Source organism: Primulina eburnea, chromosome 3 (assembly GCF_022965805.1).
Source record: "Primulina eburnea isolate SZY01 chromosome 3, ASM2296580v1, whole genome shotgun sequence".
Classification (NCBI taxonomy): Eukaryota; Viridiplantae; Streptophyta; class Magnoliopsida; order Lamiales; family Gesneriaceae; genus Primulina; species Primulina eburnea.
Window position 1 is genome coordinate 47,754,536 of NC_133103.1, and position 23,966 is coordinate 47,778,501.

Consider the following 23,966-nt stretch of genomic DNA (forward strand, 5'->3'; position numbering starts at 1 on the left):
TATTAAAAAGAAAAGAGGATCTCCAACAAATATCATTAATGATATTGGCATACAAATAATAGAAGATCACGACAATACAAATATGGAGATTAAGGATGATGAAATTATAGCTTCTCCTACAAGGAAAGATTTTCAGCATAAAAAAATACAGAAAAAAGAGAGATCGTCCAAGAAAAGAATCATTAAAGAATAAAGATATGAAAATGCAAATGATTGATGACGATAAGACCACAAGAATAGTTATTGAAGATGATGATAATATTACTTCTTTCATGAAGAAGAAAGGGCGAATGAAAAAGGAAAAACTTTTGAAAGATAGAAAATTCCAAAATATAAAAGAAGAAAAGGTTGACACAATTATTTGATTTAAGTTTTAGAATGCATTATCTACGTTATATTTTTATTTTTCTTGAATTAAATAAATAATGGTAAAATAATGTGATAAAATAATGTGATCAACACTATAGATTATATTTTTTCTTTATCTCATATTTATTTTAATACTTTTGTTATGACATCAATTCTATGTTATACTTTTTGATTGATTACTAATATATTTTGCAACAATTATAAATTCATTTATGTTTGAAATATATAACAATTTTTTAACAAATAAGATTTTCACTTTATAATACATATTGTATAAATTATATTACGTACATTTAATTTTAGTGTTTGACTAAATAAAATAGATGAAAATTATTAATTATATGCAAACTTATAATATCTTCTTAACTCATTTCTTTAACACCATTTATCAATAATAGAAGTGTGTTTCCACGTGCAACGCACGTGTCTTTTCCTAGTAGTATCTAAAAATATGAATGAACATGTTAAACATTTATTAATATTTTCTAAATGAACTAAAAGAAAAGAAACAACTTCAAAGCTTTTTAAGAGTCGTTAACTTTGCTAGGAAAGTGTTTAGTCAATTACTAAAAAGATGCAAGACTTATATGTAATAACACACAAAAAGAATTATCAAACTAAATAATATTTGCAAAAAATTTCAAAAAATGGTTATTCCTAAAGATGAAAATCAACTTGTATTATATACATATTTCAGTTATCATTGGTGGACAACGGTTCTTACAAAGCTCATACCATATGGAAAACAGTCATGCATGTATTACAATGGACTATTCTCAGATACATAAGTAATATAATGACATAACAATGAAAAAGAATTTTATGCAGTAAAAAAACTTTTGAAAAATGGTTATTGTTTTTATTTGCAAAGATATTTACCTTAAATATTGATAATACGCATGTGAAAGCTTTTTTTTTAAATATAAATGAATTTATTCCCGAGAAGGTTATATTATTAAGATGAGAGACTTTATGTCGAAATTATGTTTTTTATATTGTTATTATTAAATATCATTAAAATATTTTTGCAGATTTATTAACAAGCGATGAACAATGCTAATGTCGATGTCATCATGAAAAAGTAGAGGCATTTTAGAGAACACATTGAAATACTTCAAATCGAGGTCAACAAGCTTGCCCTAAATGCAGGTAGGCTACAACAATTTGATAAGAGCACCGTCTCTGATCGAATAACAAGTTGTTTACAAGCTTATATTCAATCATAATTTGTATCACAAAAGACGATCGTCCAATCTACTGACAAATCATTGGCTTCTCAAAAAGAGAGTTTTCGAGTACATGGTTGTATACCTTAAGCAGGGGATTCAAGTACTCATAACACGGCTTCTAAGTGCGTATCGTCCTTATATGAGTCAGCCCAAGCCAAAATGGAGCTCTGGATCCTTATTTTGAGCCTTTAAGTTAACCCCTCATTTCTGGGATTGAAGAGAAAGATAAACCTTAGAATTCAAAGCGACAAGGGAAAATCTAAGGTTTGTACTAACGAGCTTATAGTTTCTCAATTTCATGTATATCAACAGAATTTTTAAAGAAATTGAAAACAATAATAAGAATCAACCCATCTATAGTCTGGGTTGATATACCATTAAAGTATGTTAGGATATGACCACGCAATTCACGTTTTTCCAAGAGATCATACAAAAGCAAAGATTTTCCGACAAAGATAAAGAGAGCCTGTGATCCCACCAACCCGCTAAAGGAGGATGAACCACTCAAATCAGAAATATGTGAGATTTTCCATGTATAAGTTGTATAATCGAAGTGATAATTATTTATCGCAACATGATTTTTTCAAATAAATATAATTTTTTAAAAAATATAATAAATTTATTAATGGTAATCGAATTTAAAAACAATTTAATTTAATGATAAAATTGACTTTTTAGTTTGACCATATACAGATTTATCAACTTATAAATAATTCACATATCAATTAAGACATTTACAATAATAATTCATGTATCAATTCCATTCTTGCAACATGCATCAATCAATATCGTGTGTCACCAGATTTGGAAAAATGTCGCGGCCTTGCATTTCATTCAAAAAGCCATTCACTTCTTTCCATCTACTATATTGCATAATCCTCGGATCACCGAATTGTCACTAATAACATTTGTGCAAATACCTTTCTCAATCATCTGGGATTGGAGTTGGAGAGCATCATCTACCATTGCATATGTACATAGGCTCTCTATTATTGCGCTATACGAATAAACGTCGTTTTTGAAGTTCCCTTTTTCCAATGAACCAAGCAAATCACGAGCCATGAGAGTGTGCCCAGCTTGGCTCAAGACAACCAAAAATGTGACTTCATAAAGCTCACACAGTTTCTCTCATTAACTTTTCGAAAACTTCTAAAGCTTCATGAACCGTATCAACTAAAAAGATCCCATTAATGAGGCTGCTAAAGGTGACTATGTTTGGTTTATAACCAAGCTTGAAGAAGCTACCCAAGATTGAGAGCCCAAAATCTGGTCGATTCACAGAAACCAAATGTTCAAGCAAAACAAGATTGGGCAATTCCTACTTTTGAAATGTGGAGAGTGGGTGGGAGCACAAAATGTGACCCCAAAAATGGCAACAAAAAAGCAGTAAAAAAATAATCAATAAATGGATAAATGTACACACAGCAAACCAGAGAAAATACAAGCGAACCAAAAACCTATATATATAGCTTACAACATTTTGGTCAACAAACAATTGGCAAATTTACCTTCTCAACTGGTTCAATTGTGGCTCAAAATGACTAGTACCCACCCCCATATGGTCTTTGACTATAATTACCTGTTCCCATCACGGGATTATAGCTTCCGGGCATGGTGGATGCAGAAGGAAATCCTGCTTGCTGTTGCATAGGTATTCCTTGGGCCATGCCAACATTCATTTCCCGCATCATCGGTTGGCTTACTTGATAGCTTCCTGCAATACCCATGCCAGCACCTCGAACGCCACCACTCATATTCATATTTACACCCGAAGCCACAAGGTTTGGTGAAGGCCTTGGGGCGCCGGCGCCAGCACCAGCTCGACCCATACCAGATCCCATGGCCTTACCCATAGTTGTGGTAGATGCTACTGACGCTGTCATAGGTTTTTCCATCCTCTTGTCCTTCCGATTTAGGGCATCAAAATCAACTCCAATGTCAGCTAGTGGGTTTGTTTTAGCTACACAGGAAAATATTTAGATGAGCTGAGTGGTGTTATGAAGAAACACATAATAGGCCATTACTAAAATTAGAAATACTCACATCCAGATATATTCAAATTGACCAGTCCCCGGCTCAGAGTGTCAGCCCAAACAGTGGATTTTGTCTCGAACTTGTCTTTTGATGGTTGAGGAACCACAGCAGAAAACCCTCTAGAAGCTGGCGTAGATGGCATACTTGGTCGCCCTTGAGGCGCTGGAGGACCAAATTGTGAAGCTCCAGGAACTGCAGAACCTATTTGTGAATGTAAATTGTGCTGCACGGGGGTTCTACTAGCACTAGGAGGAACCATGTTGGCAGTGTCTGGACCTTTAGATACCATTTGTGACTGGTAAGACCCATAGAAATTTGGATTCGGAGTATATGACTGTACAGACTGACCCCCAACAGGAGCCTGAAAACCAGCCTGTGAAGAAGACATTTGAGCTGGAAACTTTGCAGGGTACGTGGGTTGAACACTCTGAGGAGCACTCATCAGTAATTGAGGAGGATGACTTGTTTGTGATGAAGACTGGCCAAGTTGAGTGGGAAAACCTGAAGTGGCAACAGATGACGACACGGATAGCGGAAGAATATCTGCTAATATATCATCATCTTGGTTGAAGGTAGACAAATCCTGCTGCACAGACTGCTGGTTCCGAGGATGAGGGTGTACACCAGAAGGATCAGATGGCACGTAATTCAAATCATATGTAACCGGATATTCAGTCTCTGCCTTTTGAGGAACTGGTTGCACACCTGAGATTTGACTGGGGTTGGAATTGAAAGAATTTGTGGATGTAGCCTGGTGTCGTTGACCTTCTACTCTATAAGTCGAAGAGATAGCTTTAAAAGGACCATCCCCAAATGGATTAGCAAAAATCTGCGAAAGGTTACACGTGTAACTAAAGACACAAGAAAGAGAGAACGAGGAACAATATAACTCTGTGAAAAAGCAACTTATTTTGTATTTCCACTCTGGTATAAACGTTAGCTACAGTGAAAATGGCTAAATACAATGCTTACTTTCCAACTTTTTGTACATACCCAAAAAAAGTTCATTAATGAATAAAGAGGTCGAAAATTTAAAATTAGAAGGGGATAACAAATGTTACCATTCCATGAAAACACAACAGAAGATAAACTACCTGAGAAGATGCTGACGGCATGGCAGCAAATGTGGCTTCAGAAGTGAAGGTTTCCCTGGACTTTACTTCAGGGGCCATGGTAGATTGAGTAACAGGAACAAGAGCCAATGAAGCTATTAAATCCATTTTTGTATCAGCAGAAGTCGTGGAACCAATAACATTTGCACCAGTTGAGGCAGCTATGGAAAGATTTAAATAAATAAGTGTTAAAATTTCTGGCAGAGTATACAAATAATAACTCAATTACAGAAAATAAATTATACCTGAAACCACACTGAGAATCATGTTTGAACAAGTTATATGATTTTAATGAAAAGACCAAGACATTTAATAAAGGTGTTTGCCAGAGTTGGAAGGTTGTGACAGAATGATAACTTTCAAACCACCACCACAATATCATGATAACTTAGCTCGACCAAGTACTGTTCCATACTACAAGGGCTTCAGCGTGGAAAGCCCAAATTTCCCACAGCTTTCACTTGAAAAGTAGCTCACAAAACAAGTATCAAAGATGTGCTTCAATGAAATTCAAAAAATTTTACGTGGAACTGATTGGTCAGGTAGAGTTTCCCTTAAAGCACTCAACTCAATGTTGATTAAAAATCAGTATGGCAATACATGAACGCATATAACTTCAATCAAGAATTTGAAGCATCATTCCCAATAATATATCATGTGATAAACTTTCCCTTCCTTTGCCTTAGATATTGCATTTCATTGGAAACCAAAAACAAAATCACATGAAATAGTACATAGCTGTAAAAGAAGCCAACAAATTAGAGTTTAATATCAGAAAACTCTGCTTCTAAATATCTTAAATTTACATAGCAGAACTTATATTAATGCTTTCAAGGCTGCAAATAGCTCTCCAAACGCGGTAAGTGTTGATGGTTTGTAAAACCCAAATGCTCAAGAGAATAATTTAAAATAGTTTCCTATATTATGCATAAGAGGCTAACTTTATATTCGATATAAAAAATTAAAAAAAGACTAGATCAATGGACAATAAATACAAAATTCATTTAGTCTCTAATTCTGACTTATCACAGCAGATTATAATCATTGAGGTGATTGATTTGCGAATGTCGCAAGGAGAACAAATGTTATGATACAAAATGGTAAAGAGGCACCACCTCTTTTACCACTCACGTATACAAGCGCGTCAATCCACTAATAAACAAATTACCAAGTAATTCTAAAGCAACAAAATGAACTAATTACAAACAATTCCTGGGCTTCAAGTTACTTTACCGGAAAATGAACCACGTGGATCAAATTCATCAAAGCCATCCACCTCTTTCTCACTGTCCGGAAAGGTAGCTCCTGCAGCTAGAGTGGGTGGTGAAGCAGGGGCTGGTAATGGGGCAGCTGCAGTTGCATGGCTGGGACTAGCCACTATAGAAGGAGAGGATGCTCTCGGGGCAGAAGCCGTCGAATTTTCCCAATCCCTGCCACTGATGAAAAGTTAGGAAGACTAAGCCAATTCAGAAACATCCAATGGAAGACGGATGATTAATACAAGCCTGGTTGATGTTACCTCTCACTATTAGTTGGAATGTGTGTAGCATTTACGGCCTCCTCATAACTAGGGGGAACATTGAGGTTTTGCTCAGAATATTTACGGTCAAGCCTCTTCTCCATATTACTATGTGATTATTAAATAATTACGTAAATTAGACTTATATTTGTTTCAAAGGGCAAGCTCATAAGCCATAATCCAAACAATCACTTTTAAAGTACCTTCCATCTTGAGATTGATCATCAGCTTTGGCACCACTTCCTCTGCATTATAGAAAAACTTTAGCACCTTCCAAATCTAATTATAGTAGTTTAACCAAAATGTGCAATAACGTTTAGGAAACAGAACATGGTTCACAGTAAGTATAATTCAAAATATATCAGAGAAAGCTAGCTAAATAAATATCATTTTAGGATCGCGTGAAGAAAATGAATTTGGCCTCCTCAAATTTCAGTACAACCACTTTAAAAGCCAAAATGGCTCATAGAAGATTGAAATATTAACCATTTCAAACTCGACCCTCAAATTATGGTGTTAACATAGAATTCACAAAGAAAAAAATGTGAGTACTCTGGAATTCTAAAAACATGATGGGAGCTGCTTCAAAAGCGTCATTATTTTCGTATTTCTCTTTCTTTCTTCGCTAAAATATTACAACCATTATTATATCTAGTGGTATAGGACACAGGAGGTAACCCTTGAGGGTTTTAATATGGTGAAAGATCCCACTTAGTTAATTAAATCAACAAATATTTTATCGATATTTCTTAAGAGAGTTGTGAATTTTTTTCCTTTTGGGGACTCTAAATAGAATTTGCTGCACAATTTTATAATGGAGTCATACTGAGGCTTTAATAGAAATTTAGTTGGAACCATTCAAACTGTATGCCGCAATTGCAGTAACTGGAGTGAATCTATGAAATCAAATTCTACAAAAATCGACTTTCAGTATTAGAAAGCTAGGCAGGCAAGTAAAATCGTGTTATATAAATTTTATAACGCTAAAATATCAAACTTTAAGCAATGCTTTCCAGTGAAGGACCATTGTATATTATCCCAGTTAGTGATGACACGTTCTAAACAATTCACCACATACATTTTAAAACAACACGACTTTTCCCTACTGTAGCACAAACCATCATGACCATATTGTATTCTGGAAGTAAAACCATTTCTGAAAAATAAACTACATGATTCGAATTGGCTTTCAGAAGACAAAATAAACAAACCTGGAAGAATACTGGCCATCATCTTCATAAGAACGGTCCCTGCCTGGATCAGCACTTCTACTTCTTGAGCCATAAGCATATTCGTCCACCCTTTGACCTCTTCCTCGATAGTCATCATCCCTAAAGCCGTCTCGATTATATCGGTCCTCGTAATCCCTACCATACCTGTCCCCTTCACGACCATATGAGCCTCCATAATTAGCCTCCCTATCATCGCCATACCGAAAATCTCTCTCTCCCCCATATCCACTGTGGTCATCATCTCTGTGTCCATAACGACTTTCATAGCGATCATCTTCGTATTTATCTCCATATCCTCCTGAGCGTGAGAAAGATCCAGGCCGATACATATTATCCATTGATGAGTTGCGGTACCTGTTGAAACATTAATTTAACAACATACTAGAATATGTCCAAGATAAAATATATCTGGTTTGCTAATTGGGAAGGCCCAAGCATGTTATACTTGCAAACAGTAAGGCAATAGAAAAATAGGGAAACTTTGAACAGTCCCACCGGAAGCTTAAATCTCAACACATGAACTGTATAAAACATAGAAAAAATTGGCCCAACAATTCATCACCATGAGGTAAAAGATTCCACTCAGTTAATTTAGTACTAACCTGAGCAAAATGATTCAGATGAAAACAATCAAAATAATTGCAACTGTGAGTATGACTAATCAAAGGCCTTGGTTAAAAACCATAAACACGTAAACTTGGAACTAGATAGTAATAGATACAGTAAGTCGCAGTGACACCAACTTCTTCATAATGATCTATACTTACTACAAGCTCCACTGATAGAATATTTATTAACCATACAGCAAATAGTTATGCCCGACAAGAGACTCTTCGTATGCATTTGTATTTGCTATAAGATGTGTGTTAGAAGGATGTCAAATATTTAATTTATACACTTTAACTTATTAATGATTTTCATTTTTTATAGAAAAAAGTAATACCATAAGTGGAAATCATCTAGAAACATATTTAATAAAGGTATGGTGATGTCCAAGCATAAGCATGCAATTTCACAAGAAAATCACTCAATTTCTATGCATAGACAATTAAGAGGATCTGAAGATCCACAAGAACGTGCACTCATGAAAGTTTCAACCACGGAAAAATTATGACAAAGGCAGAGCTCAAACACAATTGCAGCAAATCAAGATCTGATTTAAGAAAACTAAATATAAAAAAGATCAGAAATGAAGCAAATCAACCACAACAATAGTCATGAGTAAAAGTACTAGCAAACAAATGGCAAGCAATCACAAAGCCTTGAAACACCTACTTGTCTCTGTTTGCAGCAGCCTTTTGACGAACCTCTTGTATTCGTTCCTTGTCATTTACAAGAGCCACAATACTCTGAGATTTCTTTCTTACATTGTTTCCCTGGTCTCTCCCACTGGAATCAATATATTGAAAATCCGACAATGTCTACCAGAAAAAGAAAATATTTCAAACTCCAGCAGAAAGCCTGTTTTGTAAGAACGTCTAAAGAAAAACAGAAGACGAAGAAACTAACTGATATCTGATAAGCATGCTCTCTAATCTCATCAATGACACGCTCTGACCCATGCGCTACCAAGTACTCCAAAACAGTTAAACCCTGGACAAAATAACAGGAAGCTCTAATTTTCATGTTCAAAACATAACAGAAAGCACCTTAATAAGATGCAATGGCATAAAGCAAAACATGGAGTAAACCCAAACGCAAGAGAATCTTTTCTGATATGTGTGTGTGTGTGTTCTAGTATCTAAGAGAACAAGATATTACATAATTTGGAATTCTCGTGCAAGGAAAACAAACCTTGTATACATGCCGCCAATTTTTTCCAGTATCATTAATTCGTTTCCATATGATTCCCATGATCATCTGATACTCATGGCTGGAAAAAGTTAAAAAAAAAATAAGAACTTTCTAATAAAAATAACATTGCAAAATACTACAAGTCAAGTCATTTATAGACTCACTAGTTTCTTGTCGCCTGTGCAATATCAGCTAGAAGCGATCCATGAGGACCCCAGGGTTCATTGCTAGTTGCATCTAGAACCTGCAAAAAAAACCTAGAGCTTAAAAGCTTTTTGGATCAACTCATAAGTCGCTTAAAACATCTTATTAGATGCTTAGAAACTTTTGTGAATCCTGCAGGTGTTGGGCAAAACTTTTTTTTGAAAAAAAAATATCTTAAAATATTTTAAAATAAGCTGTGAAAGGCCAATAAGATCTTCTTTTAAGAAAGACAATACCGACTTAAGATCATATAAACTTTATTCTAATTCTAAGTAATTAAAATCACGAATCTGCAGTACTTGCACTTATATCCCAAATTGTTTTCAAAGCCATTTTCTCTCCCTATTTTTTTCCTCTCCCACACTCATTTGATTTTATTCTCTTCTTTTCCGATTTTTTAAATGCTAACTTATTTTATCCAAACTCAAAGGCTTTAAGATGTTAATTTTAAAACAAGAGATAAGAGGTTATAAATTACTAAAACATGATATTAACTCTAAAAAAATATTATAAGATGTATAACTCATGCATAACAAAGCAAGCTACAAAGATGATAAGAAAGAAATAAACAACAACGTGTGGGCCATTCTACTAATATCTTTTGATTTCCTGCCCATGGGCATAACACATCATTGTACCTAACAATAAAATCAACATGTAAGAAAAATATATTAATTGAAAGGAAAAGATGTAATCACCTTTTGTTCAATTGAAGGGACTTTAAGAACTTTCTTATTAACCTCTCTCTTACTGCAAGCCATCAAACATACATAAGAAATAGATATGCAAACCAAAATAGGATATAAGATCAAACCATTGGAAACAATCCATGCAAAATACAAACATAACACTAAGCAGAGAAACACAAAAAAGTAAAATAAGACTCATTCATGGATTGCAATTTTCATTCCAATAAATAATTTTTAATTATCTAAATAACTTTTAATTATCAAACAACACCTCTGAAAAACGGAGGCCTCCATAACAAGTGCAGCTAAAATATTAAATGCATAATGAAAAATTCACATTTGGAAAGAAATTATAGCTAAAATGTAAATCCTTACATATCACGAACAGTTTGATCAAAAGCCTTCTTCATTTCAGCCTAGATTCGGGAGGCTAAATCAGAAAAAACTTCTCAAAATGTAGCACAATCTGTCAAAGAACTAGAGAAGAATGATCATCTACAAGGAGTGCAGGTCATTCCCACTTATCAGATTCATGTAATCATCAAATCACGGTAACAGCTTTTACCTTTGCAATTATACTCTTCAATTCATTGGGATATGTTCAATCATAAAATGTGCAAGTAAACAAGAAATTATCAATCATAAAAAGTACAACAAGTCCAGCAAATGATAAAGTCCCGAAAAACTAAGAGGTGGCTTAGGCATGCATGAATGGCTTGGACTTTGTAATTGAAACTATAAATACTTCAAGACAGGCTTTAAATATAAGAAGACACTTCATCAATTCGAATTCTACATGCCTAGTTTTATGAAACCAGAACACTAGAATACATCAATTGTCCCACAAAAAAACAAGCATCATACAAGACCCAAAAAGTATCCCAAAGAGTAAACTTCCTGCAACCTCAAATCGTCATTTATATATTGATAAAATTAACCGAACAAAAAGCTGGGCCTTCCAAACAAATTTTAAAAGCTTGATGTCAGAAAAGTAGGGAAAAGGGTGGTTGAATTTCATAAATTGGCAGCAGAAAGCAAATCTAGACAAACCAAGAAACAGCATATCACACCAATTATCATATGATTGAAACAAAAATCATTGATAGAACAAATACATCGACTGTTTTTTAAAAAATAAAGGCACAACCACCCAAGAGCCACTAAAAAAATTCCGAAGCAATCTTTTTGCAACCCCGATACTACCACCATCTAAATATCAATAACAACTAAAACCCAACAGAGAGTTCTCCAAAACACAACCGTCAGAAATGTACGGGAAACAATTTTAGGCAAAAGAGTAGCTGAATTCTCATAAATAGGCAGTAGAATTAGATCTAAACAAAATCAAGAAACTTATAATCCCAACAAATTTCAAGAACTAGTTAATACCCAATGAAACTTAGAGCTTCCTCCACCAACAGACCAGATCTAGGACAGAAGAAAAGGGAGAGAAACGGGGTTGATGCCTGTCGCTACAGAAACAGAATCGCGGATAAAAGCGAAAAGAGAAGAACAATTGAATAAAGGGTCTTCGGAAGAAGCATAAAATTCAACAAGAAATGGTAAGAGCTGGTGGAAATTATACGTAGGAACCCATAAATATTGAACAATAATTTGGATTCGTTGAATACGGGTGGATGGATCAAGGCATCAAACTTCAACATGTCTAGCGATGAGTTCGCTTCGCATTAATTTAACGTCAAAGTTAGGAGGATTGTCAAATAGTCATCGCCATCACAAAAACCAATAATATTAATTAATTATATTTGAATTCTTTATAAAAAAATTATCATTTTTTATTATAAATATAAATATTTTTTTATTATAAATATAATTGTTTATTATAAATATAAATATAAATAAAAAAATTATCATTTTTTATTATAAATATAAATATTTTTTTATTATAAATATAATTATAAATATAAATATCTATTTCTCCAACTTTTTTTCCCATTTTACCAATATGTCATACCAAAATTACAATTTTGTTTTTTTTTTAAATTTATAAAACAATTTTATTTTTATTTTTTTTAAATTCTAACTATTTAAATAACACTTTAGTCTTTCGATATTTTATCAAATTTCACTTTAATATCTCGATAATTATAAAAAAGATCGTACACACGCACACCGCATGTACAAAATAATTAGTATATATGATTGACGTCTCATTGATAAAAATCCTTCTAGATTCCCACTACTACTCCATTAGTTTGACTCCAAAATTATAAAATTATTTGAAAATTCACCATCTTTTTCTAATGAGACTGTTTTCTTGAGATAATAATTTATTTTATCTAGCTAATTTAATAATATTAATTAAAATAAAATAGCAAAATATGAAATTGAGGTGATTAAAAATTAAAAGAGGGTGTGGAGGATGATCACTTTTTATTTTGTTTTTCCTTTTTGTAAAATATCATTCATTTCACCCTATATATATAAATTATGTTGTGGCATAATACATTATTGTTACATAATGGATTCTACTTGTATTCTATATAAGAACCATGCAATTTAATTTACTTAAAAAAAGCATGTAATTTAATTATATATATAATATGTGAACCTATCCGTCTCACGAATATATATTTATAAGATTGTCTCATATAATACATATTTCTTGAAATAAATATCGTCCTAATTTCAAAACATAGTTAATACACACAAGCTATAAACCACTGTTAAAATAGATTATTAAAAGTTATAAATAAATAAAATAATAAATCATAAACAAAATTTATATTCCAAAAGACATAGTGTCCAACCAAACCAGCTAGACTTTTCACTTTTTATTGTATTTGGCACTATATTAAATGTTGCTCTATAATGGCAACTAAGAATTTTGAATTACGGTCTATTACTTATTTAGTATGTTCTAGTAGGTTCAAAACAAAGTGAGAATTGAATTTACAAGGATTTTAATAATAGTCCATTTTCTCAGGGAATTTATTTGTGTGTTTCTTCAAATTGATTTTGATTATACAATAAAGAAATCTTTGACCATGATCAACTATTTAGATAAAAATCGAAAATAAACATGAATAGAGGGTCGCTAATAAAAAGAGTTGGTCTCTTGTGAGACTGTCTCACATTTAAATATTCGTGAGACATGTCGACTCAGTCCATATTTGGAATGAAAACTAATATTTGACATAAAAATAATAATTTTCACGAGTCGTGTCATATAAGAGATTTGTCTTGCAAAATTAATGTGTGAAATAATCGATGGAATTAGTTAATTTTGAGGTGTTAATTATCATTTTTCGTGCATCAATAACATACATTATCTATTACCAGTTGCTAGTTGCTAAAGTAGATACCTTTAGAATAAGAATTTATTTTGATATACTAGGTGAAGTCCCTTTTGTTTTACTAATATAAAAAATGAAGAGCAGAGACTAAAAATTACTTTTGAAACTATATTAATCCATCATTTATAATTTATCTTTTTATATAATATTATATATTTGACAAAAACTTGTGTAAGACGATCGACAAATCTCTTATTTGGATCATCCATGAAAAAATATTATTTTTTATGCTAAGAGTATTACTTTTTATTGTGAATATCGATAGGATTAACCCGTTTCACAGATAAAAATTCGTGAGACCGTCTCACAAAAGACCTACTCTACATATTTTTAGTAATTTAGTTTAGATAGTAAAAAGTAAAAAGTAACATGAATCCACGTTTATAAATTTATATTTCATCCATTATTACACAGTAATACTATTATGGAACATATCTTCTCGCCATGTTTAATTATAAAATTCCACCGCATGCTGACTAAAGCTCCTAAATCGCACCGTGACACAATGGACGGGGATTTTCCGGTGATATCACATTATTTTGCAAGGTTCCGACTACCCTTCGACGGAAGGAAATAAACTAATGATCGAGAAGATTAAAATCCAAAATGGAATTGTATGTAAAAAAATAAATAAAAGTAAACTTTATTCAGTGTGGACAACACTCATCAAAAGTGGTCTGTGTCAAAAAATACAAATAGAGATACCTGAGAAGGTTCTCTTCAATGGTATACAAATCACATCACAAGAGCTACAATGATAATGGGGCACAAAAGGAACTCAATTGTCACCCCAAAAATGCCATACATGTATACATGCTGAAAATATTAAATCAATATGATTGATTATATAGGTAAAAAAAAAGGTCACATCTTGCACCATTTTCGTGTTCCGTCTTGGATTTGTGGTTGATTCATTTTGCTTGCGAAAAACAAGATAGTAACCTCTAGATTCTCAATGATATATGGTGGCTAGAGATCCTCAGTAGCCACCGCTATACGGTCTTTGACTGTAGTTACCCGTTCCCATCATGGGATTATAACCTCCAGGCATGGCGGTTCCAGGAGGAAATCCTGCTTGTTGTTGCAAGTTCATCCCTTGGCCCATCCCCATGTTCATCCCCATCCCCATCCCCCGTACCATTGGCTGGTTTACTCCATAATCTCCTGCCATGCCCATGCTAGCCCCTGGAACACCAGTCATCTTCATACCGGGACCCATCATTGGGTTTGGTGGAGGCCTTAGAGCACTGGTACCAGTGCGGCCCATCCCAGAACCAGATCCCATAGCCTTACCCATGGTTACAGTAGATGTCACTGGGGCTGTCGTGGGTTTTTCCATCCTCTTCTCCTTGCGATTTATGGAATCAAAATCAACTCCAATGTCAGCGAGTGGATTTGTTTTAGCTGCAAAAGAAAATCTTTACATCAGTTGAGTGGTGGTAGAGGAAACATGTAATAAGCCTAAAATTAAAAATGTTCTCACGTCCAGAAATATTCAGGTTGACTAGCCCACGGCTGAGGGTGTCGGCCCAAACAGTGGATTTTGTCTCAAACTTGTCTTTTGATGGTTGAGGAACCACAGCAGAAGACCCTATTGAAGCTGGTATAGATGACACAGGAGATGGGAAGCTGCTTGGTCGCGGTTGTGGCGCTTGGGGGCCAAATGGTGAAGCTGTGGGAACTGCAGAACCTATCTGTGGTTGGAAGTTGTGCTGCAAAATTTGTCCACCAGAACTAGGAGGAATCATATTGGTAGAGTCTGGACCCGTAGATAAATCTTGCTGCAGGTGAATCCCGTAGAAATTAGGATTTGGTGGATTTGGCAGCGCAGACTGACCTCCAAGAGGAGCCTGAAAACTGGCATTTGGAGGACCCTGAATACTGGGATTTTGAGATGGAAACCCTGTAAGATATGCAGGTTGACCACTCTGAGAATAAAATCCCATTTGTGATGGTTGACCAGATTGAGCTGGAAAAGTCAAAGCCATGGAATGAGCAAGAATACTGGTTTGTGATGCAGATTCTGCTGGTTGAAGAGGGTAACTTGTTTGTGGTGGAGGTTGGCCAAGCTGAGTAGGAAAACCTTGATGCTGACCTGTTTGTGCTGGAAAACTGTTTTGGTTGGTTAGAGATGGTAAACCTAATTGTGACAGCTGATTGACTTGAGGTGGAAACCAAGTCTGAGTCGCATTTTGGTTGGCTGGAACTGGATAACCTGAAGGTATAGATGGTGGAAGAATATCGGCTAGTATATCAATATCCTGGCTGAAGGTTGAAGAATTCTGTTGAGCGAACTGTGGATTCGTAGAAGGAGGTTGCACCCCCAACGGAACAGATGGAATGTAACTTGATTCATCATCAGAACTCCCAAATTCAGTTCCAGCCATTTGAGCTGGCTGATGTCCATCAAAGCTTTTACTAGAGTGGGGATTGATTGTTGGTGCAGAAAGCTGATCTTGAGCTGGTACGCCATATGTAGAAGAAATAGCTTTAAAAGGAACGTCACCAAATGGATCATCAAAAGACTGCAGAAAAGAAAATATTTACTTCCACAAATGTGAAAGATTGGTAATTGATGACATATAAAGGACAGAATGAAGAACCAAATAATATTTATGATGAGCAACCATTCATTCATAAGTTGGGCAATCATTTTCTCCCTGTGTTGAATAGTCTAGGAAAATAGCCGATATTCAATGCCTAATTTCAATACATGTTTGTGTGGAGGGTGGGCTGGGTATGGAGTGGGGAGGCAGCCAGAGGAGTAAGGATGGGTATGAATTGGGATGGTTGCGTCGAACTCCATTGGAGTTTTGAACTAATAAATATTAATAAGGTTTCATTTTCTAGATAAAAATAAAGTTGAAGAAGTGAGTTCATGACTACTAATACATGGGTGCAGAATGGATTTTAGTTTGGTTATCTGGGGACCATCAAAGTCATTTCCTCGGTTCCTGCCTGGTCGTCTACATCTAACAAAAGGAGTGGCATGAGGGACGCTACAATAGTTACTTTACCCTTCTCATTTGGATTTTTTATCTTGAAACTTTGTAATACAAAGAAAAAAAGGTCGTAACGACTTTTGGAGGGAAGTCGCTAACTAAACCAATCATCAGAAAGAAACAAAGAATCAAGTGATCGAAAACAAAAGGAAAGACATGCAAATTGGGCAAAGAATTAAGGCCTTTTGTATTTTCAGGTGCCAATAATCATATGAACCATTAATCAAAAAAATTATCCTTCTCAATAGTCAATGTAGAATATCAGTACGGAATGATAAGTAACATCAGTCTATTCTATGCCATATTATAAATCAAGGTCACCTGATTAGGAATCGTAGATGCTGATGATGCGGCTGCAAATTGGGATCCAGAACTAAAGTTTGCAGAGGCCTGGGTTTCGGGGGTCATAGTTGGTTCAGTAGCAGGCACAAGCGCCAAAGAATTCGATGAAAATGACTCAGACAAAGAACCTAGTAAATCTATCTCCTTATCGGCAGAAGTAGCAGGAGCAAAACCATTTGATGTCGCTGGAGTAGCTACAAAAAAGATTTTTATCAAAATAAAATCACGGCATCATCAATGTGAGCCCTCTTTTCCTACTCCATTGACCTTTATATTTTAACACAGCTTAAAAAAATAGATGTAAGATATTAGCATGATATCACAAGAAAAGATATTTATCAAGTTCTTCAATAGAAAACCAATTCAATATTTATCACAAATCACTTGACATTTGGCATCTTCATTTTGACTAATAACTTATACTTAAAGCACAGAATACACAATGTGACATTTCCATGGTTAAAAGTCTCTCAGAACAGAAACACTTCTGACTTCCCTGTATCTATCTCAAGCTTAGAGATCATTAACACGGCCTTGGAATTATCTCAACATCGCAGGCATCTAAAATCCATACATTAATGCAGGGTTTTTTAATGAATCAAAAATGAAATTACCACAACAGAAATTGTGGAGGAATGCAGAAGCACGGGAAAGGTCCATGTAAAGCGTATATCTCTTTGTATAAATAAATTGTATAGTAATTTCAGGAAACATGAAATACACTAATTTCCTGACAATTCATCTCGCAACTTTACCTGAAAACGAACCGCGTGGATCAAACTCATCAAACCCATTAAACTCTTGATTTGTATCTGGAGCTGAAACTTGGGTGGGTGGGGAAGCCGGAACTGGGGGTGGAGAAGTTGCAGATATTTCATGGATTGGACTAGCCTCAGCAGGAGGAACCGATGCTTTTGCTGCAGATGCCGGTGAACTTTCCCCATTCCTGTCAACAATGAGAATCGAGAGCTGTCAACAATGAGAATCGAGAGCGAAGACCAGACAATTTCAGAAACATTCAGATAGAAAGTAGAAAACGGATGCAAGCTTGTCCAAATTTACCTTTCACTATAAACGGGGCTGCGTGTAGCACTAATAGCCTCCTCGTAACTAGGAGGTGTGCCAAGGTTTTGCTCGGAATATTTCCGGTCAAGCCTCTTCCCCACAGTACTAATTTAATAATGAAACAAATTATGCAGTTTAGATTAATATTTGTTAAAAAGGCTAAGCACAAGAGTAATAGGTCGACAAGCATATTATTTTTTTTTTTGAAAGGAAACAAAATTTTATTATAATGAAAATACCTTCCATCTTGAGAATGATCATCAGCTTTCGCACCACTACCCCTTCATTAGGGAAAATAACGTCAGCAGAATCTTGAAGGATCAGATCATAGTTATTTAACCAAGATGCACAATTAAAAGCTAGCTAAAAATACTTTAGGATGAATGCAACAAAAAAAGAATGACACAGCTCTCAGAATATGTGCGACAAACTAATAATAGATAAGTTAGCAGACTTGGGCTCATTTAGAGAAAAATTCAAGCAAGAAAAGCTTTGGTTTGGGATGCATAGGTAACACATGGGTCTGACAACATGAGTGGTCATTAAGCCCTATAACATTCATTGCCACATTTCAAATAAACTAGCATGAAGAAGATCTAATTTTTTAACCAATTCATATCGTGCCCGTCAAATGGAAACTTTTGTGTATGGATAAGGCACAGAGACCCACGTGACTATTTTGGAATTCACGAAGTATGACAGGAGCAGATTCATGAGCTCCGTCATTTTTCAATTTTATTCCTTTCTGCTGGATTAAGCATAAGGAAGATTTTCAACAAGTATCGATCCACCTTGAACAATTTATACACTTGACATTTAGCTCCAGAATCAATACTATCAAAACTAGCCAATGCTAGAATCTGATTTCCAAGAACACGCTTAGAATTACCTTATGACAATTCTAAATATACACAAATATTCTTAATCGATGAATTACATCGTAACTCATAACCACACGTATAATTTCGGTTAATAGGCACTTCAAAAATATTTTCCTTAAACCTTTTAAGCTATCCAAACTCTCTGCTCTGTCATTCAAATGTTCATATTTAAGATACATACTTCAAGGAAGAATTTACAAATTTACATCATTATTTGATTTGGCTTACAGAAAAAGGAACTAAACAAACCTTGAAGAATCCTGGCCATCATCCTCATAAACACGATCCTTATCAAAATCAGCACTTCCACCTCTTGATCCATAATGATAATCATTGGTGTTTTGACCTCTTCCTCGATGGTCATCATCCCTAGATCCATCTCGGCTGTAGCGGTCCTCATAATCCCTGCTATACTTATCTCCCACACGACCATATGAGTCCCCATAGCCATTGCGGTCATCATCTCTGTTACCATATCGGCCATCATAACGATCATCATCGTATCTATCTCCATATCCTCCTGAACTTGAGTTAGAGCCATATTGATTCATATTACCCATTGATGTGTTGCGATACCTATTGATGTATTCGTGAAAAAAACATTTAAATACGTTGAAAACTGGGGGCTTGTTAGGATTAGCTGATAGGAAGGCTGAAGGCATGTTATGCTAGCAGAAGGTTATTAAAAAATAATAAATCACCAAGACATCGAGCATATAAAAAACTTTTGCATGACATTTTCAATCATACAGTCAACAGACATTTAGAATGGATTGATAAGCATAAAAAGAACAAACCGTTTGATTTAAAAATCAAACATAACAGCAATTTATAAATGATTGAGATCATGGAGATGTCAAACTTCAGCACAGACCAATAAATATAGTAAGAAAAGGCAGATAGTAATGTTTAGGCATTGCCTATCACAAGCTCGACTGATAGCAATTTTGGCATCGAGCATCTTGCGGTTCCAGACAAGACGGCAACTGCATACCAATGTACTCATCTTTAAAGAAATTTATGTCGTACAACAGTAGAAGAAAAATAATCAGCAACGTTTTTTACCAACCCTCAGAGAGCACAACAAGAAAAAAAATGTATAAATACGCAGCAACAGAAACACTATGATCATCATGAAGATTCTTTGTCTTATGCCTAGACTATGATGTTGTAAGCTTTTCCATTAAATGTGAATTAATGGTGAAAAAAAGTTAGACCTTTCAACTAAATATAGGTGATTAACATTTTAGCATCATATGTGCTAGCATTTCCATAACTTTCTTCTTGTTCCAGTTTGTCCATTTTTCATGTAGAGGAATAGAAGAAAAGTAAAACTTTTGAAATTAATCAAAGCATTAAAATCAGAAAGTACTCATATTTGTCATCCAATACTTGAACATAAAGCAGTTCATTATCCTTAAAGGAACGACAGATAAAACCAGATAATAATCCCATCCTCAAGAGTGAATTTTGAAAATTTTGAGATCATAGCGTTAAAGGAACAAAACACATGAAGAATAAGAAAGTGTCCCCTAAATTGCTGGCTTGAAACATCTCAAACTTGAACCCATGACTCAATCCAACACCTAAAAGCAACGCCAGATAATCAAATTTTAAACAAAGAAATACCAGAAATAAACATCATCTCAAATATTATTTAATAGAAGAGTTGAAATTTCCAAACACAAGAATTTCACAAGAAATCAAGTATATTCCTAGCCAGTCAAAAAATACGCAACACAAGTGTGCAATCAGTAAATATAAAGCTTCCAACAAAAGTATGGAATAGGCAGCCTTCAAATATAATTACAGCAGATAGGCAAATTATAATGCAGTAAGAAAAATACCCAACTTCAAATGATGAATCTAGAGGAAGCCAAAAAATAATCCTCCAAAAATGATATGTGCAATCAGACAACATTCAGTGACAACTTACTTGTCTCTGTTAGCAGCAGCCTTTTGGCGAACTTCTTGAATTCTTTCCTTGTCATTTACAAGAACCACTAGACTTTGAGATTTCTTTCTCACATTGTTTCCCTGGTCCCTCCCACTGGAATCAATGTATTGAAAATCTGACAATGTCTGCGAGAAACAAAAATTTTGAACTCGACCAGCAAACCTGCTATGTAAGAACATCTAAAGACAATGGATCCAGATGATAAACAACTAACCGATATTTGATATGCATGTTCTCTAATCTCATCTATGACCTTTTCAGACCCATGAGCAACCAAGTACTCCAAAACCGTTAAAGCCTGGACAAAAAATAGAAAACTTTCATTTGCATTGTCAGAAAGAAAAGAAGACTGGAGAACAGCACCTCAAAAAATGTAACAACATCATGCAAAAGAGGAGGTCACACATCGACACAAGAAAGAATGCCTGAGTAGCTTGAAATTTAAATTGGACTTTGATATTAAATAATAGGCAAAAGGGATCAAAGATTTTCCATAAATTGTATCCAAGGGGATTGGGAATGTAAACAATAAATTCAAGTCAGTCACAGAGTGCAGCAGCCAAGTAGGAAGTACAGTAAGAAAAGCATACCTTATATACATGTCGCCAGTTTTTTCCAGTATCATTGATACGCTTCCAGAGTACCCCCATGATCATCTGGTATTCATGACTGCGTGAATTACAAAATAAGTATTTTCTAAACAGAAAAAGAGCATTACAGAGTATCAGGCGTTTAATTTAACAGGACTCCATATCCATAAGAATGCTAATCAAGTTTAACCAACAAGCTCAATTTCCAAGGGTATGAAATCACTCGAAATAGAGGAACGAGTTCAAGCTCTAGCTCGAGCTCAGGTTTTTACTAATTTTATTATAAATTACAATTTAACGTATATCATATAATTCAAACTATTATAATAAATATATCACAAGACAAGCTAAAAAAATTACAGATCATTATTTATTTAGATATTAGTTGCTTTCAGCAACGTTTAAATGTATAATAACAATAAATAATTTATTTATTATAAAAATAAAATAAAAAGCTCCTGAGCTTTTGAGCAATTGTAAATGAGCTCAGATTGAGCCCATTAGTAAAGCTTGCAAGCTAGCTCAAAGCAATTCGCATTTCTAGTACTCACTAGTTTCTTGTTGACTGTGCAATATCAGCAAGAAGCAATCCATGAGGTCCCCAGGGCTCATTGCTAGTTGCATCAAGAACCTGAAAACCAAAGCCCAACACCCCATAAAACTCGTACAAAAAAACTTGTACTTTTTTCACTCTTCAATGACAAATCAGAATTGAAAAAGGATACAAATACCTTTTGTTCGATGGAAGGAACTTTCAGAACTTTCTTATTAACCTCTCTCTTGCTGCAAGATCATATAATAAACATCGCTAAGAAGTTGATATCAAAACCAAACCAGAATATTATATCAAACAGTTGGAACCAATCGATGCAAAATTAAATATATCGGTAAATTAGAAAATAAGTTAAGAAGTGAAAGCAGACAATCTATTCCAGAAACAAACAAAGCAATGATATTTAATGTCTAATGTATAATTTAAATCATGACACAAGTTCAAAGCTAATACAACAAATCTTAATGTATTCCAGAAACAAACGAAGCAACGATATTTAATGTCTAATGTATAATTTAAATCATGCCACAAGTTAAAAGCTAATACAACAAATCTTAATCTATTCCAGAAACAAACGAAGCAACGATATTTAATGTCTAATGTATAATTTAAATCATGCCACAAGTTCAAAGCTAATACAAGTAATCTTACATGTCGCGAACTGTTTGACCGAAAGCCTTCTTCATTTGAGCGTTGAATTAGGAAGCCAAATTTGAAAACCCTTCCCAATTTAATGTCTGAGCTGTCTAAAGGTAAATAACCAATCATTTACCAAGAGTGCAACAGTCATTTCTTTCTTATCAGTTATCACAGCATTTACAATAAGTACTTCAAAAACAACGAATGTGAATTATGAAATGCCAATACTAAGAATTTGAACCCTTCCCAATTCGCACTGCTTCTCTTCGTTTCACCAGGATGAATTCGATAATAAAAATACAACCAAACAAGATGATCATAGTGATGGTAGCTGAATTAAGATAAACTGGTAGCGGAAATCAGATCTAACGTTCAATCGACAAAGTAAAGATCCAAAAAATTAACACACATTGAACAGAAAATCCTTGATACCAAAATCAAGATCATGAGTAATGAAATTCAGACTAATCCTTTCGAAACCTTCAATGCCACACGATATATTAACAAAACTAAACCGATAAAAAAAGCATTTCATGCATATACACATGAATTGTAAGTTGGGAGCTGAATTCATATACACAGGTGGCAGAAATTAGATCTAAATACAATCAAGAAACTGAAGATCCCAACTTCATGATAAATGGAAATCCACGGTAAGAAAGAAACATACCATATTCAATGAAATTCAGAGCTACCATTTTGCAACCTTAAATGCCATTTAATACCAACAAATTATTTAAACAATTAAAACCCAATAGATAAAAGCGTTTCGGAATATGAACGAACGAAAAAATGAGATAAATTGGTAGCTGAATTCCCATTAATGAAAAGCATAAATTAGATCTAAAATGCAATCAAGAAACAGAAGATCCCAACAAACGTGATCATAAATTGAACGAATAAATTCCTCGATGAGAATGAACAAGATCGTACATAATCAAATCCAAAGCTTCCTCCACAAAACACCAGATCTAAGACAGAGAGAGTTGAAGGAGGATGATATGGGTGCCCTGTCGCGAGAGAGACAGATATGTGCGTAAAAAGCGTCAAGAATAGAATGCGAAAAAAGTTTGAAAATGAAGAAAATTCGACGAGAACCGATTCTGTACCATGAGCTGTCTTTATGCTGGATTTATTTATTTATTTATTAATAATTTATAAATTCAATATATTTACACTAATAAATAAATATATTCATTTATGCCTTTCCGTAAACGAAATCTCATGGTTAAAACTGTTGAAAATAATATAGTTGAATATTGAAAAAGTAATAGTTGAATATTTGAATGTTGAAAATAAGAGTTGTAAAGTTAGAAATTTGTGTGTGATGATGTAGGTAATGATGTATTTTATTTTTTGGATTATGTGTAATGAAACTCTATAAATAGATCTTTCATTTGTGAAGAAAATCACAATTGAGTAGAGAGAAAAATATTAT

At 34.3% G+C, this 23,966-nt stretch overlaps 2 protein-coding genes across 6 annotated transcripts; both read right to left on the reverse strand.

Moving 5' to 3' along the window:
- Positions 1 to 2,975: 2,975 nt before the first annotated feature.
- Positions 2,976 to 11,871, reverse strand: LOC140827733 (clathrin interactor EPSIN 3-like). 3 transcript variants are annotated; one of them, XM_073190531.1, is made up of 14 exons: positions 11,572 to 11,870; positions 10,558 to 10,648; positions 10,192 to 10,243; positions 9,454 to 9,533; positions 9,290 to 9,368; positions 9,005 to 9,088; positions 8,771 to 8,916; positions 7,475 to 7,849; positions 6,467 to 6,508; positions 6,264 to 6,371; positions 5,978 to 6,174; positions 4,727 to 4,905; positions 3,642 to 4,461; positions 2,976 to 3,558 (listed from the first exon to the last, which is right to left on the reverse strand). In XM_073190531.1, the coding sequence occupies exons 2-14, from the start codon at positions 10,590 to 10,592 to the stop codon at positions 3,140 to 3,142; spliced, it is 2,616 nt and encodes an 871-aa protein (XP_073046632.1). In that variant the 5' UTR covers positions 10,593 to 10,648; positions 11,572 to 11,870; the 3' UTR covers positions 2,976 to 3,139. The 3 variants fall into 3 exon arrangements, with proteins under 3 accessions (XP_073046632.1, XP_073046631.1, XP_073046633.1); XM_073190530.1 differs by having other exon boundaries at positions 5,978 to 6,180; XM_073190532.1 differs by lacking the exon at positions 6,264 to 6,371 and having other exon boundaries at positions 11,572 to 11,871.
- A 2,249-nt stretch (positions 11,872 to 14,120) lies between these two features.
- Positions 14,121 to 23,626, reverse strand: LOC140827735 (clathrin interactor EPSIN 3-like). 3 transcript variants are annotated; one of them, XM_073190536.1, is made up of 14 exons: positions 23,462 to 23,626; positions 22,541 to 22,626; positions 22,068 to 22,119; positions 21,888 to 21,967; positions 21,337 to 21,415; positions 20,961 to 21,044; positions 20,726 to 20,871; positions 19,039 to 19,365; positions 18,148 to 18,189; positions 17,906 to 18,013; positions 17,599 to 17,789; positions 16,823 to 17,037; positions 14,983 to 16,024; positions 14,121 to 14,903 (listed from the first exon to the last, which is right to left on the reverse strand). In XM_073190536.1, exons 2-14 carry the CDS (start codon positions 22,573 to 22,575, stop codon positions 14,479 to 14,481), a joined length of 2,826 nt encoding a protein of 941 aa, XP_073046637.1. In that variant the 5' UTR covers positions 22,576 to 22,626; positions 23,462 to 23,626; the 3' UTR covers positions 14,121 to 14,478. The 3 variants fall into 3 exon arrangements, with proteins under 3 accessions (XP_073046637.1, XP_073046635.1, XP_073046634.1); XM_073190534.1 differs by having other exon boundaries at positions 22,541 to 22,631; XM_073190533.1 differs by having other exon boundaries at positions 22,541 to 22,635; positions 23,462 to 23,619.
- Between the last annotated feature and the right edge of the window lie 340 nt (positions 23,627 to 23,966).